At 42.6% G+C, this 15,096-nt stretch overlaps 1 protein-coding gene and 1 long non-coding RNA gene across 5 annotated transcripts; one reads left to right on the top strand and one right to left on the bottom strand.

Moving 5' to 3' along the window:
- Window positions 1-78: 78 nt before the first annotated feature.
- LOC124177277 (5-oxoprolinase) lies at window positions 79-11,299 on the top strand. 4 transcript variants are annotated; one of them, XM_046559461.1, is made up of 21 exons: window positions 99-599; window positions 2,054-2,312; window positions 5,169-5,354; window positions 5,424-5,668; window positions 5,745-5,907; window positions 5,986-6,071; window positions 6,352-6,553; window positions 6,642-6,902; window positions 6,975-7,308; window positions 7,392-7,605; window positions 7,709-7,847; window positions 7,934-8,211; window positions 8,311-8,458; window positions 8,527-8,639; window positions 8,719-8,824; window positions 8,917-9,084; window positions 9,178-9,422; window positions 9,512-9,623; window positions 9,731-9,955; window positions 10,126-10,467; window positions 10,531-11,299. In XM_046559461.1, the coding sequence occupies exons 2-21, from the start codon at window positions 2,145-2,147 to the stop codon at window positions 10,678-10,680; spliced, it is 3,885 nt and encodes a 1,294-aa protein (XP_046415417.1). In that variant the 5' UTR covers window positions 99-599; window positions 2,054-2,144; the 3' UTR covers window positions 10,681-11,299. The 4 variants fall into 4 exon arrangements, with proteins under 4 accessions (XP_046415421.1, XP_046415417.1, XP_046415418.1 ...); XM_046559462.1 differs by lacking the exon at window positions 99-599 and having other exon boundaries at window positions 2,261-2,395; XM_046559464.1 differs by lacking the exon at window positions 99-599 and having other exon boundaries at window positions 2,261-2,395; window positions 5,410-5,668.
- LOC124177279 lies at window positions 1,195-3,924 on the bottom strand. Its single transcript, XR_006869572.1, has 2 exons — window positions 3,799-3,924; window positions 1,195-2,347 (listed from the first exon to the last, which is right to left on the bottom strand). It is a non-coding gene; the product is annotated as an uncharacterized LOC124177279 (long non-coding RNA).
- Window positions 11,300-15,096: the final 3,797 nt, after the last annotated feature.

The following is a 15,096-nucleotide window of genomic DNA, read 5'->3' as shown; positions in this document are numbered from 1 at the left end:
TAACTGACATCGAACGAACCCGGTTAATAATTAGTTAATTTTACCGACGTTGTCGTGCGACGTCGACATCACATGACCAGGTAAGAGATCAAGGCACGTTAGAGTGAAAGCTCGACGGTTATCGCAGCAAAGTGATTGTTCTCGCTCTCGTCGGTTGCGTGTTACAAGATACAACATGCGTACCAACCGACTCGCATTCCAAGTTTCCAACACGAATATAGGCGAGTTCGGTGAATCGAGGTGCCGCGAATCGCGCATGGTACCGTATTATAGATAGACGAATGCTACCGCGGCAAGAAATCAGTATCAGTTGTAACCGAGCAAGCGAGCCAGCGAGCGCGTGTGACCCACATGAAGGCGTTGCGCACAAGTCGCTTCTTCTGGTAAACGGCCGTCGTTCGCTCTGTCCTCTGTTTACCGTCTTCCACACAGAGATGTTTACTCGGACGGTACAAAGGGCTGATTGAGTGATAACACCCTGCACCTACTCAGGCGTCGTCCACAACACTTCCAACTCTTGCCAACTTTATTTATTTACCGTCAAGTATTTTGCTGATATCACGCATCGTAGGAGCCGCTTTTGTGTAGTGTGATCAGATGTAAGTTTTTGCTTATCATTAACAACTTACATCAAAAACGTGTGGTTTATTTATATCCGTTATCTTATACCTTCGGTGTGAGGTCAAGATTTTAGTTTCACGCACAGGCGTCACTTAACAATACAGTCTTATGTGATATATATTATTATTATATAATTCAATGTAACATCTACGTCACTGTTGAGCTTTATCGTTTGCTGTAGGACTATTTCTGATAGTGCTGTAGAGCCTAGACACGAATGTCATCACCCACGTGGATGTAGGAACCATCCTTGGTTCACCGCTCAGTTGTCCACTCTCTTGATCAATTTTTTAATCTTGTGTCACTATCAGTCGTCTCATTGTACGATTCAAGGAATTGCTGTCAAGAAGTCGTATTTACTATATTAAGCTTGTAGAATCAAGTGGCACAATCACAAATGGGTCGTCCCATCACGTAGATCATTATGTCATATATATGTTTTGGGTACATATAGTTATATTATTTTGTATCCGTATCATAGCAATATTTTATTTTACATTTTCATATTTTCGTTACTTGTCATATATCGACTGCATCAATTTCGAGTTGCGATATAGATCAATTTTTTGTAAATTTCAACTGAATTCGATTTTCAACTATTCGTGGTGCCGTACATCTCATTATCCAGCCCGTGAAGAGTTGCAAGGACACAAGTCTGTGCTGCTATTCAAATATTTAACAATTTGCGATAGATAACGCGGGAGGAAATGTTGAATTGTCTTCAATATCAGTTGTAAATCAAAATAAATGAATAAAGCGTAAATATAATAGTTACGTAACATTGTTTTCATACGTCTGTCAACTATCTGATAAATGCACGGTCATTCACAATACAGCTGAGCTAATACCTAGTCTTTTATAGTGTTGTAACTCAGTGAAATCGATGACTTGCATCTGACGCATTAGCCTTGCGATGATTGGTAAAAATTTATCGATTTCAATGCACAGCTGATGCAACTGCAATACAAGAATTGATTCAATGCTATTCTAATATCAGGGTGTGGGGGGGGGGGGGGGGACCTCTGTTACCGCACAAAATTTCTATGCAATAATGCAATTCAGATTGGCTGGTTCACTACTTTTTCCAATTGAATTATGTAACGGCGAATAAATTACTAGTTATGATTTTTTAATCATCTAATTTTTTTTCGACGGTTTGTCTTCAAGTTGCAAATTTGAATAATTTTTTAGTACACATTTCTAGTCATAGTTTTGATGAATGTTATTTAGCCGAAAAAAGGAAAATCCGTATATGTATGAGTAAATATGGTTATTCATGAGCCAATTCGTTTCATAAGTTTTTACCGAAACTCTTTTATTGGCCGACACTGTTGAACTAACGAAACAACATATTGCTTTTTCAACGGTACCATTTAGCAATATGAATAACATTGACGATCGTTAATATTACCTAATTTATTACCCCACATAGCGGCTTGAGGTTGAGTAGTCGTGCAGTATTGCAAGATACTTATTGTGGAGCTCAGGGAGCATTGAGGAGGAAAAGCAGTCGAACCAGGATCATGGTCGTCGAGGATAAATTCGGGTTCGCCATTGATCGTGGCGGTACCTTCACCGACGTCTACGCGGAATGTCCGGGCGGGAAGGTTCGCGTGATGAAGCTCCTCTCGGTTGATCCCAGCAACTATGAGGACGCACCCCGCGAGGGAATCCGCAGAATCCTCGAGCAGGTCAGGATCCATTGGTCTCACGGCTGTGACCAATTCTGTTGAGATTGAATCCCAAACTTGTGATGCAGAGGATGCCGATTCATGTACAGCTATTACAAGTCTATTAATAATTTACACTTTGTCAAGTTATTATCGTTCGTTAGTGGTGCCAGATCGCATTTTGTGGGAATTTATTTTTGTAGCACTTGAATTCATTGAGCGCCATGCTTGGTACAGGTGTCATCGGGATATTGGATGATTGAATTGAACGAACGCATGGGAGGCTTAATTACACATGTTGTAACGATTTAATGGGGCAATAAGTGTACGCTGATCGGAGTGATAGAGATAATGTTTTGGTTTTTCCCAGATTACGTCGTAATGTCATTTGGTAATGATTTCCTAATTTTAGAAGCTCCGCGATTCTTACAATCAGTCTCGTCAGTTTTGATGCTTAGGAACGTTTGCTGGAAATTATGTTCCTAATTTTTTTCTTCCCCTCTCAGCACCAATGCAAATACTTATAATTCTTGTAATGATCTGCAATTCTTCTACATCTACTTCTACAAAAGACGAGTTCAATTTTACCTACGAAGATGTGTTAATTAAATATCTGAGTCTGTTACATAACGTACCTAATAGAAGGAGTGAAATCTCATGTAAATACCTGAGTAAATCTAGTCTAAGCTAGGCTTTTGGGTGGCTTTAAGATTCTCTGAGAGTGTTTTTAATCATTTTTGATGTCGCAACATCATCTTAGAATGTACAATACTATGATCAATCAGTAGAGCAGCCATTTGGCAAATGACCATTTTCAATTTCTTCTCTGTTTTACTATTTATTTTTAATTTCATGTTTCTTTGTTTCCCGTTGAAAATTAAAGTTTCGAAATTTTTCCTTGATCACAACGTTTCTTTGACGATTCATATGTATTGTTTCAAAAGTATAATGATACCCCTTTTGGAACGCTTTGAGACCTAATTAGTAAATTCGAAAAGATACTATTCTTCGTACATAACATTGAGAAACTTGCATGAAAATCTGAGAATCTACCAAGATATTTTACACAATCTCAATAGAAAGGTGCCAATTCTTTAATTTATCAGATATTTCATTTCATATTTTTTCTCTTTTTTCCGTGGTTATTGCACCGAGACAAACTGAGTGTATTTGTCGTCTCAAACGAATATCACTGTTTTAAGAAACTTCTAAGAATCTGTCATAATCCTTCTACTTCCAGAGAATAGAAAAGAGAAAAATCAAACGTGGCGTTATTGCCTCAAGTATAGAAAACGAATCAACACAGACATATTTCTAAGTACTGCCGAGTTCCGTAAATGCACGAACAAAGTTAGTAAAGCTTGATTTTTTCGTGTTTGGCCTTGCTTGCATTTATTGACAACCAGACTGTTGACTACGACACCACAATGCACTACACCTCTACTTTTGCTGTGCAATACCAATGTCCTTCCGCTCAACTTCTTATCTTTCGATCTTTTGAACTGACCAATTTTACAGAAAGTTTCAGCCCAGCTACTGCATTAGGCTGCATGTTCGTTGCCCAGGCGAACAAGCGATACTTTCACATTCACACGCCGATAGGATTCTCTCTCTTTCGAGGTCTTCGTCTCGACTGCCTGATTCTGCTTCTCTTCCTCCACGCTCCCTTATGCCTCCCCTTTACCTCTGTACCTTCGACAAACCTCCCGGAGGAAATCGATATGACGTCCCATCCCGACTGTAGGGGTTAGGCAGACCAACGGGTGTCAAGGACACTGTGGCTTCATTTACGTATTGCGTGTGAATGTGGATATGAGAACACTATGCACGATTATTCGTATTTCGAACCGGACTTGGAAAATATCAATTTTTGATCAGATTTTTATTTCCAATAATTATCCACTTCCATTGATTTACCATTTTGTTAAGTTTTAACCAAGCCTAACTTCAACTAGAAGTTAATTTACCCTGAACAGGAGTTCTTTCGTTTATGCACAAGTGCCTGATGGTTTGATCTGTTAGGCTATGTGTCTTGATCATATATTTTCTTTTTCCTGTTCGACAGAAATTCCAGTGAAACGTTAACTTCCTTCCTTCAATATCCAAAGTACCAAAATTCAGTAAACGACCAAAATAAGATTAGAAGGAATCAAAAACGATTCGATGCCATTGTTGGTTCATCGCTAAAAAATCCAACTTACATGTCACTTTTACATTATTAATAGATCAATCCTCTGGCAGATTTTTACGTATTTGTAGAGATCTTGTACTATTTTGGTAAAAATGTGCCAGAGTACAAGATAGGTTACAATACTCGTATACTGGCATGTACGCATACTATGGCTCGGGAAGTTATTCCATCAAAATGCTTACTTATGCAATCGAACAGCAAAGTTTCCAGTTCATGTAAATTTAGTATGAGAGAATAGGAATGAGCGTGGATTCTACAGAAAAATAATATTCATGCTTACACTCTCTGTGATTTTTATGAAGTACCCATCAAGTGCGGATAAAATGTGGACCTATGTAGTGTGTTACTTGTAATTCGAATCCACACAATAATTTAAGAGTATTGTGAAAGTTGAATACAAGTCACGGAGACAAATGTCAAGGATATGTGTAATATCTTTCACGAGTCTGTTCGTGAGATTGTTTCATATGGTTATCATGATACGTTTAATACATCATAGTAGCACATTACGAACAGTAATCGATTGTCTAGACGTTTGCAACGAAAAATGCCGCAAAAGTTTCAGGGGACTTGTCAGGTCTACCGTTGGTGAGAAGTTGTTTGATATCATCTAAAGTTATGGAGTTGTGAAATGATAAGGTACACCCTTCACGAATCAAGTATTTAAATGTATGTACAATATGCAGGAAACGGGTGTCCCGATGGACGGCGCTGTTGACACATCGAAGATCGCGTGGATCCGGATGGGGACGACAGTAGCCACAAACGCCCTATTGGAGAGAAAGGGCGCGAGGATGGCGCTTCTGGTTAACGAAGGCTTCAAGGAGCTACTTTTCATCGGAAATCAGGCCCGGCCAAACATTTTTGATCTGGTATATATACAGCACTACTACATGCCCCGCTACTTGCAGAATCAACGTGAATTAGGGGTGGAATTGTAGGAGGTCGTGACGCCGGAGGTTCTCTATTCCGAGGTGGTTGAGGTGGGTTGTAGGGTGGTTCCGGCTCTGCCAGGAAAATGCCAATTGGGGGACATGACCAGAGGTTGGAAACGCGTCAAGGGTACCACAGGCGAAGAATTTCTGGTAACGAAAGAACTTAACGAGCAGAAGCTCAAGAAGGACCTCGAAGGTTTGAAAAAAAAGGGAATCGAAAGTCTGGCTGTGGTCTTGGCGCACAGTTATTCGTAAGTTTAAATTTGTTGTCTGGTTTTTAGATGAAGCATTTCGTTAGTAATTATGGATTAATATTTCATTTTACAGATACGCTGAGCATGAGATTCGCGTCGGTGAGCTTGCCAGTGAAATAGGTTTCACTGAAATATCTCTTTCACACGTTGTGATGCCTATGGCCAGAATTGTTCCCCGCGGATTCACTGCCGCAGCCGATGCTTACCTCACTCCTCACATAAAGACTTACTTGCAGGTACAATGCATAACGAAACGCTGCTCGTAACATATAGATTCTAAAATTACAATGCAACTTTTGATTCATATTTGTTAGGGTTTCGCTTCTGGCTTCAAAAATAATTTGGAAGGAGTGAACGTCCTTTTTATGCAGAGTGACGGTGGACTGACACCGATGACGTCGTGAGTATTTGGATTCAAAGTACAATCCTTACCAATTATTCTCTGTTTGGTTCTGGCGCTTGGCACGATGCACATGATTCATTTTAAATATGGTTGGTGTTCGTTCTGAATCCTCAAGATGAGCGGCTTTCAGCTTTTGGATCTTTCCTTTACCTACATATCATTATTTTTCATTAGGCCAAGGTGGATGGTTCCAGTGATCACCCCACAAAACTTATTCTGATTTTTTTCTTTGCTCCCGATTCTAAACGAAAGGTTTTTCTTGACTTTTCTCTCGCAGCTTTAACGGGTCTCGAGCAATTCTTTCCGGTCCAGCTGGCGGGGTTGTTGGATACGCAATGACGACGTACCAAAAAATAAGTGACCTTCCAGTGATCGGGTTCGACATGGGAGGGACGTCGACCGACGTCAGTCGATACGCTGGGGCCTTCGAACACGTCTACGAGAGCACCACTGCGGGAGTGACGATCCAGGCAGCGCAGGTAACAGTCACATCTGTGTATATCAAAATGACGAGTAAGTAATAATTGCCTAACAAACCGGACTACCGTCGACGCGTCCATGCTGCAGCTAGACGTGAATACAGTGGCAGCTGGAGGTGGTTCGATGTTGTTTTTCAGATCGGGACTCTTTGAAGTCGGGCCACAAAGTGCTGGCGCTCACCCCGGGCCTGCCTGCTACAAGAAAGGCGGTCCGCTCACGGTTACCGATGCCAATTTGGCGCTGGGACGCCTGCTGCCGGAGTATTTCCCAAAGATCTTCGGGCCTAAAGAGAACGAGCCTCTTGACGAGGCTGTCACGGTGAAGGCATTCAAAGCCCTCACTGACGACGTAAGTTATTCTACCTTCGAAGCTTGTGTAAATAACCGTTTTTCCATCACTGAAATCTCACAAATTCCGCAGATCAACACATTCCTGGCAAGGCAAGCCTGTTCCGGGACCAAAACTGAGGTTATGAGTGTTGAGGAGGTGGCGATGGGGTTTGTGAGGGTGGCAAACGAAGCGATGTGTCGTCCCATTCGGGCCCTCACCCAGGCCAAAGGCTACGATACATCGCGGCACGTTCTTGCCTGTTTCGGAGGTGCTGGAGGACAGCATGCTTGTGCCATAGCACGTTCCCTCGGTATGGGAACCGTTTTTGTTCACAAGTACGCTGGGATTTTATCCGCCTACGGAATGGCGCTGGCTGATGTGGTCGAGGAGGTCCAAGAACCCAGCGTTGAGGCGTATGAGGAAGGTCGTGTACATTTGGGTGCAATGTGAATGCAGCAGAACATTCCTAGAAATAGCAAAGTTCTAAGAATTATTAAATTGTTTCAGGGGAGGCCTTCAATCGATTGGACGAGCGATTCGAAGCTATGACGAAGAAGGTACGAGCACGACTAAGAGACCAAGGATTCCCGGAGACTTCCATTTTCACCGAGCCCTTCCTACACCTACGGTACGAAGGCACAGATTGTGCCCTCATGTGCACCCCGAAGACTGGGAAATCGGGAACAGCTCAGGGTGATTTTCTAGCTACATTTCTTGAGAGGTCAGTCCACAGCTGATTCATTTTTAGTACATCGTTTGGCCGATGCGGCTTTTTGAAAACAAACTCAATAACACTTAAATTTTATGTAAATATATTTTTTGAGGTATCAGACAGAGTTCGGTTTTACGATGCCTGGTCGAAAGGTGTTCGTCGATGATATTAGAGTCCGTGGAGTGGGCAAAACAGTTGTTTCCGAAGAGTCAGCCCTACCGGATTCGTCTGGAATTCCTACGCCGGAAAAGGTAAATACGAAACGGTGAAAAGGAAAGATTTTCGTATGATAATTATACGACTATCTTGCTTTCATGTTGTCTGATTACTTAAATAGACTACCCGAGTGTACTTCGAGGGTGGGTATCAAGACACCAACGTCTATCAGCTGCACGCTCTGGCACCCGGACACACTCTTTTTGGTCCCGCCATTATCATGGATGGCCTTGGTACTCTACTGATCGAACCGAATTGCTCGGCGGTCATTACGTCGCGCGGAGACACGATGATCAAGATTGGAGCTGCTCGTCGCAGCGAAGTTACACCAGAGCTAGATGCGATTCAGTTGAGTATTTTCTCCCACCGTTTTATGAGCATCGCTGAGCAAATGGGAAGGTTAGTATTTTCATCCAGAACTGATTATATGTATAGCCGAGTTGAACCGGGCTAATAAAGGTTTTAGCTATCGGTGAGATACGCTATGTTTCGTTTCAGGATACTTCAGAGAACTGCGATATCGACGAACATCAAGGAACGTCTCGATTTTTCTTGTGCGGTATTCGGTCCGGATGGTGGTCTCGTCTCCAACGCTCCTCACATTCCAGTGCATCTTGGTGCTATGCAAGAGACTGTTCAATATCAGGTAAATGCTTGATCTTCAAGTTATCTTCTTCATAAAAGAAGCTACATTCAAGCTGTTCCTGTTTTCAGATAAAGGCGTTCGAGGGTCGCTTCACTCCCGGTGACGTGATCCTGGCCAATCATCCATCCGCCGGTGGTTCTCATCTTCCAGATCTCACAGTCATCACGCCTGTCTTTCACGCGTGAGTAAATTTATTCTCGATTAATAACGTGCAAATTACTATGCAAACTAAAGAATTTCAGCTACATATCCTTTTTTAGCGGCTCAGAGAATCCAGTATTTTTTGTAGCAAGTCGGGGTCATCACGCTGACATCGGAGGAATAACGCCCGGTTCGATGCCACCAAATTCTACTACTCTTCTTCAGGTAAGCTCTATTTCCTTCCGGCGGTTCTTCCGCATCTCTAATTCTCGCTTTGCCCGACTCTTCATCTCACGTTCCTTCGTGCCTCTCCGCAGGAAGGTGCGACCTTTAAAAGTTTCTTGCTAGTTCACAAGGGGATCTTCAGAGAAAAGGAGTTGACTGAGAAACTGATGGAGCCTGGAAAGATTCCAGGCAGTTCAGGAACTCGGAACTTGGCTGACAATCTCAGTGATCTGAGGGCACAGATTGCAGCCAATCACAAGGTTTGTTATCTATCCCCAGTATAATGTCCAAACAGCTACTAACAGTACGTGTCACTGTTTGATCCGAGTTTTTCTTTTTGCTCTATTTCTCAGGGTACGCTTCTCGTAAACGAACTCATTGACATTTATGGGCTAGACGTGGTCCAGGCGTACATGGGGCACATTCAGAACTACGCCGAAGTCGCGGTTCGGGAAATGTTGAAGGAGGTCGGACTGAGGACACTACAGCAAACAGGAGCCACGACGCTCTTCGCCCATGACTATCTCGACGACGGTAGCGAGATACGACTCCACGTTGATATAGATGTGGAGCGTGGCGAGGCGCTCTTCGATTTCACGTGAGTTTTGTTTTTTACCCTCACAATATGTATATCTTTCTCACCACGAATCAAGACTATCCATGAACCCGGCACGCCTTTGTTGATAGTGGAACGGGTTACGAAGTATGGGGAAACTGCAACGCTCCACGAGCTATCACTCTCTCAGCGTTGATATACTGTTTGCGGAGTATCGTTGGACGAGACATGCCGCTGAATCAGGTAAGTTAGACTCTAAGCACGATAAGAGCAACGGTGACGTCAGCCATGGAAACTTGCGTTATTCAGAATAAGCGACGACGTTGTCGGTGGTTGTCGGTTGATTTCAGGGCTGTCTGAAACCGGTACGAGTTATCATCCCCAAGGGGTCCTTGCTCGATCCTTCCGAGGACGCGGCGGTAGTTGGTGGGAACGTCCTGACATCCCAACGCGTTGTCGACGTTGTACTCGCCGCCTTTAAGGCCTGCGCTGCCTCTCAGGGTTGCATGAACAACGTCACACTTGGGACCAAGAAATGGGGCTATTACGAAACCGTAGCTGGCGGCAGTGGAGCGGTGGGTGTAATCATTCGTTGCGGTTGTTTTTTCCGCCTTCGCAATTCTTTATAAAAATGTATTGCCACATTTCAGCCTATCGGTTACAGTCAATTTGCCGGTATGTGAACCTCGACTGTTTTCCTCACATTTGTTCTGATTTGTCTTCTTCGTTTTTCTCCTTATCAAAGGGGCCGACTTGGGATGGCCGAGGCGGAGTTCACTCGCACATGACGAACACGCGAATCACAGACCCGGAGATTTTGGAGCAGCGGTACCCGCTTATCCTGAAGAAATTCACTTTGCGCGAGGGCACGGGGGGGTCCGGAGCTCACAGGGGTGGTGACGGAGTAATTCGAGAGATTCTCTTTAGGGCTCCGATGACGTTGTCAGTACTGACGGAGCGGCGGGTTCACAATCCACCGGGTCTTGAGGGTGGACTACCCGGTGCCCGTGGAAAGAACACTTTGAAGAAGGCTGACGGTCGCGGCATTAACCTCGGGCCGAAGACGGCAGTTCCCGTTTGCCCTGGGGTGAGTCACTCTGACATATCCCATCTGCAATTGTTTGTTACAATGTTTTTTCTCATTTTAAAGGATATCTTCACCCTGGAAACACCAGGCGGCGGAGGCTACGGCGCGCCAAGTTCCAACGAGTTTTTAAATGGCGCCAAGAAGACTGCGACGGAAAAGTTTGTCGAACGTGGAAGCGTTTACGAGTACCGAAAGGTCCAAGAATCTGTCTAAATCCTGGTCGTGAACTGCAACCTACTCGCCTTCTTTCTATGGTGGCAATTCGGTTACTGATAATTGGTGATAATCTAAATGAAATTAGCCTTACCGCGGGACAATTTTGTAAATGTACTGTAACGCTAAATTCTGTTACCCGCGGGGGAGGACTTACCGTTGACACTTTGGCGCGATTCTCCACTTATTCAGAATATTAAACTATAACAAAATCAATTATGTTGGGCGCCAGACGCGTTAGCGTCGATTTTCAAACAATAATACGAATCAATAAAAATAACACGAAACCGTACGAAAAATAAATAGAGAACCCGTTGTATGGCTGGCTAGGCTCAGGTACTCACACGAACTGGTAGAGTGGCGGTATTCAAGGCAGCTAACAATAATTACAGAATTAAAGAAAATACTGAAATAAAGAATAAACTCAAGTCAGGAAAAATGAACAGGTCAATCGATCATATTGTCGGGAAAGTTACATGGTTGAGACAGGCAAATGAAATGGTATCGACAGCGGTAGTTAATAAAATAAGCAATCGTTGTTCACAAAGATCTCGGTAGATTAAAATTAAACGGTAGCTTTGAAACGAGAGACGGTAGTTAACAGAGAAAAATGAACGTAGGTCGGGAGAAGCGATATAATACAAGAATTTACTTAAACTACACGTCACTGGGCGACGTGATCTTACCCAAGTTGCAAATGACGCTACGAAAATTATTATTCTGTCAATTAGAAACGAGAGAACTTTACTGCGTAAACTAGAAATAATAACGGTTGTGTGCCCTTGTGACGGGCGACTCTGAAACGCCACGTTACAGTATATATGGTATTTGCGCGTTTCCGTTTATATCGAGATTTTAAGGAAGCAAGGACGATTTTTAATGCGCCGGCATACATATATTCATCTATATTGTACTTTGTAAATAACTGCGATTAACGTTAGTCGTTTTGTTAAAATTAATAAAGCACAGAGTTTATTGGCTGTTGAGTAACATGATGAGTTAATAATTCACATTAACCGAAAGATTAATAATTAGCGTGAATAGTTAATAAATTGATATAAGGTAAGTGTACCAGTTATTGACATTTAGGCCCACTTATTGACTCTTTTACTTCCCAAATTATAAATTGACGTCACAAATTGTGAAGTTCTCGATGACTAAAACCAATTGCTGGAGGGTTAAATTCTACAAATTTATTTTTTGGCAATTTTAGAACTAAGGATCAAACCGACACAACCAAAAAAGGTCAATAATTGGGACAGGGTCAATAACTGGTACACTTACCTTAACCGGGCTCATTTCTATCGGCCTCGCTGTCGGTTCACAGTTGAACGCAGACGAACTCTTCATTCGAGAACACGAAGGTAACTGGCTAGACAAGAACTTCATGGTCAGATACATCTGGTTTGAGTCACTAAAGGCACTCGCGTTACGGATCCTTAATACTTACTTCACTAGTTTCTTTTATCGCCACGCTTCTTAGTAGTTAGGAAGAATATTGTTATGCTTGAAAGTTTTCATCCCCCGGGTTATGTTTTCTTATGATGACAACGGTGAAATTTACTTGGTTACCCTGCAAAATTTTTTTTTCTATTTCTTCATTTCACCATCCATTAGCGAACTTATCCTCAGCTTTTGCAATGCCCCACAAACTAACATTGTTGTGATTCTACTCATTCACAAAGTTCCTACAACTGATGTTTGGACGAAACTCACTCAAAACCTCTCAGCAGAAATTCATCCTCAGGGAGGACGAGTGTTTTTTAGCGTTTAGCTTGGTAGGATGATCCTGCAGAAGGGCAGCTATGCGGACGAATCCGTTTCAGCCGCATAACGATGTGTCTCGACTCGCGTTGTTATAATTAGCGCGGTGGACCACGGAGATAATTACGTTCCTGCAGTTTCAGGAAATTAACGAATTTCTACCCTCGAATTCCGCATACGCTGCAGCGTTACGAGGACCCTGGACTACCCTGAATGAGGGTGGTAGAAATCGGCACGTAAATTCCCGCATGGTTCACCGAGTGACAAATGCGACGCTGACGAAACCGAGTTCCAACTTTCCACTAAACGAAATGGCGCAAAAGTCCAAGATTTTACGCGTTGCTCGGTAAATTTCCATTCTACCCGACCAAGGTCCAAAAAAATTAATAGTCCAACAGTTTGCAGAAAGTTCTCTGCACCCTCCCTAGTAGCGTTCTGAGGTGAGTCTGCCTACAGGCTGCATGCCACTGAAGACACGAAGTGTCTAGTTCTACATTTGACTGCGGGTCTGACATCAGAATCTGCATTTTGCGAAATAAGTCTTGCATTAGTCTGTGTCAAGTGGCAAAAACTCGCCATCAGGGAAGATCCTGTATTGACTCTGTAAAAAGACTTCCCACAGAATCTTTTAAAATTTTTGGAACCGAAGGCAAGGCCAAGAGGACTGATATTCGTGTAACTTACCGAAATCTATGAGGTGATTAGGTATTATTCTTCGGTGTAATTTTGCTCAACCCCTAGAGTCACACATTATTGTGCCGCGTCAACCTTTATAACAACATAGCGTTCTATGCTTTTACTTACCACTACGATTCGAAGGGTCAAACTAGGTTTGGAGCCCAATAGTTGCGCCGTGATTATTCGGACATTTGTATAGCTAGGCAGAGCGTAATAACGAAAGTACCAGATAATCATTCTTCGTTGAGACCCTAACGCGTGGGACGGGATGGATCAACCTGAAGATAGTATATGGTCGGTCTTTCTCGGAAGGACCGTCAAAATCCTCCTAAAACGAGCGCCACTTTGCAATGCTTTTCTCGTCGTTACAGACAGACGCTAGATGGGAAAGCGGATTTTTTCGCAATCGCGTGACTTCCATTTCTCGTCGATCTGTTTCAGCCCCCATTTCCCTAAACGAGCGGTTAGCTCAATAGAACGTCGATGCCGTCGAATGCTCATCTTCTTTCAATTAGCAATAAAAGCCAGAAATAACCCGAACTCCAGACTTCGCTACAAAAGAAAACATATTAGTTAATCACATATAACCGTTGTCCAGTTCCTTGGCACTTCAAGTGGCTCAGGAAAGATGATACTACCGTTGTTAAAGGGAACTTGAGATTTCAGCAATTTGACCTCGGTTTGCGCGTGTCACGTCGGTCCCATCAGAGGACCCTCGGGCTTCTTCCACCGGGGATGAGGTTTGTTCCGATCAATCGTTTAGTCTGAACGGCTCCGGGCATCGCGGGGTGGAAGCCCACGAAGCACTTTGCTTTCGAGCAACTTATCATAATGCATATATATATTGTATGATGTTATAAAAAAAGGAAACACCGCCTCCAATAGAGCACGCCTGGGGCAGGCGCATTGTTGCTTGATTAACGACCTGAATAATAGCGCCGGGTTGCGCGTAGTTAGCAGGTAATCACCTCACGCTCTTAAATTAATTAGCTTCGAGTTGCCGCGTGTATTATACAGAATTGTAATTAATTATACCGTGGAACGTAGGCGCAGTAAAGTGACATAAGCCCTGATCGGTTGGGAATCCCTGTCGTACGTTTTTCGTATAACGCATTGAAATAGTGCGGGTGACTTTATTTGCATCGTAATTGGTCGTTCGCCATATTTTATCGCCATGTATATGCTATTCTTCATCCGTGAGTATGTCAAATTTTTATGGAAGGATTTGTAAGACGTACGGTTGGGGCAAAAATTTGTCGAAACGAAAACCTGTCTAAACAAGGTCTTATAAGTTTAACCGAAGCTAGTCAAGCTCAGTGAAATTGAAGAAGTACTCGTGATCTGTATAGAATATATTCAGAAAATCGTCGTTTCATGCACTGAAATTTTCAGTGAAAAAACCGATAAAATAGTGTTGATATAATTAGGTGTTCGGTTCGGTTAGATATTCAGTTTTTTAAAACTTTTTTCTATGTCATGGGGGCATTCTTGAGTTAGAAGTAAGTATCTGATAGCTTCAGTGATACTAATTAGACAAGTCTGCAAACAAAAAACTGCACAGGTTTTTTAAGTTGTGCCTTATAGATTTTTACTCACCGAGACCGGAAAAATACTCAAGAAGTTCCATCACGTCAGGTTTTTCATTTACTCGTGTTTGTAGTTTCACTTATTGTTAGAGTGAAACTCCCGTTTGATTCGAAATCTGGTATCCAATTCTTGATTCTGAAAATCCTATGGAAAAATGATTTCTTACTTCCATTTAATACGCATTACAGTGAAACTCTAGAATCAATGCTAACAGCGAAACAAAAAATGGAAAGCAGAAGCGTGTTCGGAGAAGTATCAAAGAGAAGAAGAAAAGGTTTCATAGGCGAAAAGAATGAACACGGAATGTTAAATACATTTCGTACAGAAATTGTTTGTTTAATTTTATAAGAAATATTGTTCAATTAATTGTAATAAAAGGGTGTTGTT

The sequence above is a fragment of the Neodiprion fabricii genome, chromosome 3, assembly GCF_021155785.1.
Source record: "Neodiprion fabricii isolate iyNeoFabr1 chromosome 3, iyNeoFabr1.1, whole genome shotgun sequence".
In the NCBI taxonomy this organism is placed as follows: domain Eukaryota; kingdom Metazoa; phylum Arthropoda; class Insecta; order Hymenoptera; family Diprionidae; genus Neodiprion; species Neodiprion fabricii.
Note: the sequence above shows the minus strand (reverse complement) of the source record. Positions and strands in the feature narration are given on the sequence as shown.